Source organism: Ruditapes philippinarum, unplaced genomic scaffold (genome assembly GCF_026571515.1).
Source record: "Ruditapes philippinarum isolate M1 unplaced genomic scaffold, ASM2657151v2 ctg6485_1_1_1_1, whole genome shotgun sequence".
NCBI lineage: Eukaryota > Metazoa > Mollusca > Bivalvia > Venerida > Veneridae > Ruditapes > Ruditapes philippinarum.
Window position 1 is genome coordinate 1 of NW_026856204.1, and position 6,850 is coordinate 6,850.

The 6,850-nt window shown below is 32.1% G+C and overlaps 1 protein-coding gene across 1 annotated transcript; it reads left to right on the forward strand.

The window, feature by feature from the left end:
- The first annotated feature begins 1,236 nt into the window (after nt 1-1,236).
- LOC132745767 (nephrin-like) lies at nt 1,237-4,948 on the forward strand. The gene is made up of 5 exons (XM_060734740.1): nt 1,237-1,554; nt 1,793-2,089; nt 2,455-2,578; nt 4,023-4,060; nt 4,712-4,948. Exons 1-5 carry the CDS (start codon nt 1,374-1,376, stop codon nt 4,909-4,911), a joined length of 840 nt encoding a protein of 279 aa, XP_060590723.1. The 5' UTR covers nt 1,237-1,373; the 3' UTR covers nt 4,912-4,948.
- The last annotated feature ends 1,902 nt before the right edge of the window (nt 4,949-6,850 follow it).

The following is a 6,850-nucleotide window of genomic DNA, read 5'->3' on the forward strand; positions in this document are numbered from 1 at the left end:
AGTAAAAATAGAAAAACATTTGAACATCATTTCCTACTGAAATAATTGATAGATGATCACCAAATTTTGTAGTATTCTTAGGTAGTCTTTTATCAAAGTTTGCTCAATATTAATTTGATTTGCCCCGTTTAATCAAAAACTTTAATGCCCCAGGTCAAGGCATTTCTTCAAATTATTGTTTAAACATATTCTATGCTCAAATTTAATATTAGAAAATATTGTCAATGAATAATTTCCAACACTGAAAAGCAGTTGTTTCTGGTGAGCAACTCGGGGCCATCATGGTACTCTTGTCTGATTATTGCTCGATTTTCCGCTTGGCGGGATCGCTGGTTGAGGTTAAATGAATATATAAATCGGCGGGGCCGCAGAGCGAAAAAAAGCTTATTAGCGGTGGTGCGGGCGACGTTTTATTTATCAAACATCGTCCCGCCCCCGGCTAAGAGCGTGTTTTCACTCCGCACCCCTGTCGTTTAATTTCTTAATGCCTGCTTCGCGCCCCCGCGGGGTAACATTTTATTTTTTGAATCTCGCACCGCACCCTCACTTATAAGCGGGTTTTCGCTCCGCCACCTTGCCATTTTAACTTGTTTTTTTTCGACGTTTCGCTTGGCGGGGTCGCGGAGCGAAAACTTATGGCACAAATCAGCCACCATACCTTTGGCTTTTAAATTGTTAAGATTAACAAGTCTTCAAAATGTCATGGTGATGTCCTTTATTGTTTTGAATAAATTCTAGTACTTAAATAGTTATTTTGACAAAAAAAATCAAACGGGCATTGCTCTTAAACATAGCTTTCAGAATAATGCTCCATGTCTTACAATTGTTCTTGTCATGATAAGCAAGTGTTCCAAGTTTCATATTGATACCTTTAATATTGATTGGGTACTTGGCTACACTAAAGTTTTTGTATGATGACGACAACAACGACGTCGCAGCGCTCAATATTGTTCGACGTTTTCTTCAAAACAGACCAGTATTTTTTTCCTTTTTGCTTATACATCCTTGTACATTCTTTATTTGCTGAAAATAACTCTGTAGTTTGGAAGTTAAATATCGCGGATGGTCCAATAACTTTAAGGATCCTGTAACTGTGTATGTAGGAGTGATGACTGATAAAAAGTTTGTTTTTACACTTTAACTCGTGTGGTGTTTCTTGTGCAAATCCTTTTTCGTTATATTCTTCCAGCTTTAATATGGATAGAACATGTTGTGAACTATTTCTATTAAAATATATTGTATAAATTCCAGGTTCACCACGACCGTCACTTGATAGCATATTCCCCAATAAGATCGCAGCTGCTCAGTATACAAACAAGACTTTGAAGTTTGTTGCTTATGAATACTTGGATGAAGAAAATAAAACAGAATTTATGTGGTTCCACGAAAATGTTGCAATCGAAAGAAATGATGAAAAATTTGAAATATTCACAATAGGATTAAATTCTAGCCTTTCGGTTAGAAACATTACACAAATAGATTTTGGAGAATATAGCGTCAAAGTGTCAAATACCATAGGAGGGTATATCCATCATCTCATGTTGCAAGCAGAAGGTAAACTAAATTCTATTTCTGAATTCATATGAATTTTTCAAAATGAATATGTGATTGACTAATATGTATGGATCATATCCTATGAAAATAATATATGCATGGTATTGTTAAATAATAAAAACGTGACTATATTATGATTTATAATGATTTACTGATTTAAAATAATGTCGTATTTGCGTATATTATTTCTTAATAATATATAATAATTATATATAATTATACTTAATTTCTTTTACAGATAAGCCAGATATGCCTAAAAATTTAACGTATAAATCGGGATCAATCACTGAATCGTCAGTAACATTGGTTTGGACTCCAGGTTTTGATGGTGGCTTTCCACAGACTTTCATTTTGTTATATCAGTACAATCAGGAGGAGAAGTGGAATAGTGTTCAAGTTCAGGATACAAATGAACAGGCAATGGACTATACATTAACTGGCTTGTTGAGTTCTAAAGTGTATAATATAACAATGTTTTCAATGAATAAAAAGGGGAACTCTTCCTTTACCCAGAATCTTCAGATCACAACTAAAAGTAAGTCGATGATATATGCATTTGCTTATTTCTAATACCCAATACTTCACATTGGAATACTTTTACAAAATGATGACATTCCTGCCTTTATATTTGTTTGTTCGTTTGTGTTTTCGTTTTTTAAACACTTTAGGTATAATTCATAAGACATGAAATGAAAAAGGTTACAGCAAATCAATATTCAATTAATAAGCTTTTATTTTTAGACAAACAAACGGTATACATAATAAAGTTATAAAAACAAAATGCTGTTGCTGACATTTAATGCATGACAACAATTGTAAAGCAAAGTACTTGTTAAAACTTTATGATTTTTATGCAGTGTTACCTATGTGTTCCTTAGTTTATTTAAGTATATTTTTCAGTAAACGTTAAAACAGCAGAATCACAATCATCAGATAATGCCGGCATTATAGGTGGTAGTATTTCAGGTGTTGCTGTTGTTATGATTGTGAGCATCCTTTTAGCTGTATTATTCTTAAAAAGAAGGTAATTAAACATAATTTAGTCATATATGTTGCTCTGTATTTATTATTTCGCTAAAAGTGTTAAGCATAACTTTTATGGCATACTGGTGTTAATTTTATTTTAATTACTTATAATATGTATTTTACAATTTTCCCAATTGCTTTATTGCTTCAATGTGAGTCATTAAAGCTCTATATTTTTCAGTGATTAGGTACTTCGCATGATAAGAAAAATACCATCTTTGAAATATTATAGGAGGGAGATTATCTTATTTGTTTATGCCATAGCAATGCATTCGAAATACAAAATACTATAAACAGCATTTAAAAACTTAAGCGCATAAAAAAATGACAAACAAATTTCATGTATATTGAATATATCCACGACTTACAATCAAGCATATACACAGATATATATATATTTGTAATCAAACAATTTTTTTTTTGAAAAATTAATCATACATTTCATAAATGCAAATTTGCAATGACTAAAACTAAAGGAAATATACAGCTGTCATGTATTAATCAAGCGCAATGGAACTCAAGAAAAACGTTTAAGTAAATCCAGTGATAAAATGTCCGCATAATTCAAACAAGACGTGCTTGCGTGTTATTATTTTATAAAAACGATAGGGAAACATATTGTGAATGCTACATTTGAATCAGCATTATGGAGAAACAGATTTATTTTAATGTTTTGTTTTTTTTACTTTGCAGATTTATATGATTGTCTTATATATTTCGTTTAAACACATTCATTTTAAGCTAGATTACACGAAGCAAGTTCTGGAAACAAAAGATGTTGCTTTTTTTGATTATCCATCATGTACAGAATCAATCAAACTGAATCTGCAGTTTCCATTTTCTAGTTTTGTTGTGATTAATACTGCAGGAAAATCACCCTTCTCCGGACTCGTACATCACAACAGCAGCTGTCAAGCGCCATATGGAATATTTAAACGTTTGCCCCTTATTGCTCACCAGTATCGTTATATTGTTGGGTCCTTCGGGATCATTGATTCCAGCAGTTTTAAGTGTTGAAAATTGAATACCTCTCGTTGCTAGCGGAGTGAGGGATGTTGCACTTTTTCATTATCTCCCAAGTACAGACTCCATCAAACAAAACCTGCAATTGTCATGAAATTTTGTTGTGATGTATGTTTTTGAGGGATAACCCTTTCTACAGATCTTTGTAATAAATCAATTTTGATTCCGCTCCCTGGAACTAACCAGGACTAGAATTATATGAAGACACATGGTAGTGACCCGGTAAGGGCACAACCCATGATTCGTGGGTTGGGTGGCAGTAATTTTTGTTTGTTTGTTTGTTAGTTCACTTAAAAAACAACTATAATAACAGGTTTCATTTAAACAAATATTCAGTATCTTATAACAATGTAATGTATATATAGTTAAATTATGTTTACTGTTGCTATTGTTATTTTGACAAATACTTGTGTTTTCAGAAATATAAGATCTTCACAGCGTGAAAGTCCCAAACAAGGTAATAAACATTATTTCTTTAAGTAAACGCTTTGTTTCCTGCCTGCATGCTTACTTTTTTCCTGCTGTTACGTGTATAAGTTGTAATACTTTGTGTTTATAAATGTTTTAACTAAGTTATATAACTTGCTATGGTAGCGTTCATGTCGGTATACTTTTAATAATACACGTTTGTAATGGCGCTTTCCATTGGATAATTGTGACGTTTATATAGTTTATATGCACGGCTGCTGTCAATTTATGACTAAATCTCGTTTTTTTTCTTAAAAGGAAGTTTGCAGTATTATAAATTCGTTATAAATATTTGTGACAGGTTATGGACGAATATGGACGGATATAAACAGTTTTTCGCAATATAGCACTCGCCTAGCGGCTCGGGTTATATTAATAACCGTTTATATTGGGACATATGACCTGTCAAAAATCATTATAACTAATATAATATAAATGATTATCGTGAGGTGTTAATATGCAATAATTCAGTACTATAATTAAGAAACTAATGAGTTTTTTTATATTTAATTTGTAACTTTTTAAGGCACACATGGTTTGTTGTCTTTAAACGTTACAAATTTATACAATTTCTTACATACTCAAACATTAAAAAACTTAGTTGATTTGCGATACATATAATATATACTCGTTGATTTAGGTGTTATTGCCGGGAGCCATGTCTCATCAACGTACACGGATTTGGATACAAGCAGGAGAGAAATTAATAATTATGATGAGTTCAATGTACAATATGAACATCTGAACGCTTCAACCCGGGAGCCAAACACATACATGGAGTTGAAAAATACAAATGTACCCAATACTGACACTTCCGACTACGTTAATATAAGAATATAAACTATCAATTTAAATTGATTCATGAAATGTTACTAAATATTCAATTTTGTTTAACGTAACATTCATAAACACATAGGCATAAACTGTCGGCGAAATATCAATCATATTATAGTAATGTTTAGATTTTATGTGAATTCATGATAAATGTATGATGAAATCTATGTTTAATAACACATATAATAAAGTATTTCACGGAAGAGTACGAAAAAAAATACTGATACTTAAACAAATAATTTAAAAGCTATATTGCGAATCATATACAGTAGGGTGAACGTGTCAGTTTACACGCAAAACGCACGTTACACGCTATACGAACGCACGTTACACGCTATACGAACGCACGTTATACGCACGCAAAACGAAACGAAATACGCAGACGCACGCAAAACGATATACGCTAAACGAAATACGCTAAACGATAAACGCACGCTAAAACGCACGCAAAATGAAAACGTTTCTAAACCTTTATTAAAACATCGTAATCATTTTAAGTTTTTAACAACTTTAGCTACATGTAGAACGTTTAAGCGATAAATTTTGATCATCATATACATGTACAGTAGATCTATACTGTAAGGTAGCTAGAAATGTATTTTAAACGAGTTTATGTAAGAACTGAAATGCATTCAACCTAGCACCGAAATAAATTTTTGTCACAGCCTCAACAAATGATTTTTAGATATATTTATAAGCTGTCATGCGCTAATATCGAAAGTAAAAAAGTGAATGTAAAGTGTTCCTTTTTATGCGCAATCGGATAAAGAACTATCCCTTTCATTCACTACGTAATCTCTACGTAATAGTCCAAAATGGCCGACATTGAAAAATTCATTGCAAATTTTTATAAATATACAGTGGTAACACTTAAATTCAGATGGATTTATGTGGCAAATCTATATATTAAGTGAGGCTGCATCATAAACAATCGAAATATATAATCTTGAGTGTAAAATAAAGGAATTAACTATTTTGACAGAAGTCACGAAAACAGATTAAAAACACAGGATTCTACCACGGATAACATTGAGAGAAATGGAAACCATTAAAGGAAAAGCTTCCAGAATCAAGAATGATTAAATTGCTGGCACAATACGTAGATTTAAGTAGATGTCCTGTATGTTCCATTAGGACACCACATATGATTTACTGTCTTGTCGCCAGTAAAAGCTTCTCAAAACGAAAGTGAAAGTAGAAATAATCAGCGAAATCACTAAAAAAGGTAAAATTTCTAGGACATTACAATATATTAGTATCGATCTATATAAATATTAAGAACGCAATTTTATTTTAGGTCTGAAACTGTAATCAAGAGGAAAAAAATGAGGAAAATTATTGGATTTACAAAGACAGCACAACAGAAAATATTTTTCATATCACTTAAAATTGAAACTTATTGACCTGCGCTTAATATGTAATATGAAATTAGGCAAAGCCTATGAACGGGGAAGTCGTTAAAAAATTCCTTTCTTTCTTTCCGTTTTAAAATTGTCATTCGGTATTACATGCACCGCTTCCCTTTTCACTCGGAACACTCGACGTTTATTATTTCTCCGAAAAGTTGAGATTTGTTCCGTTATCGGAATACCCCGCCTTTTATCATTGAGTTACATTGTAAATGGTGGCCCCCGACTAGAACTGACACTGAAAAATTCATTGATAGGTATAGAATTCTATATATTTTTTAATTGTTTTTTATTTGATTTTCTTTTAAATATACACATGTAGTCTATAGCCAGGCAAGTCAAAGCCCGGACCCGCGGTTTTTGACTTCCCCGTATTAATATGCTTTATCACACACCAGTGCCGATTTAGCCACTCAGTAAATATGGTATTGCACATCCATGCATATAATTTGACATGACCTCATTAGCGTTATAAAAACATTATGTAAAAATGGCTAAATGGTAGCGTTATACTATAGGCGTTTAAATGAAAAACT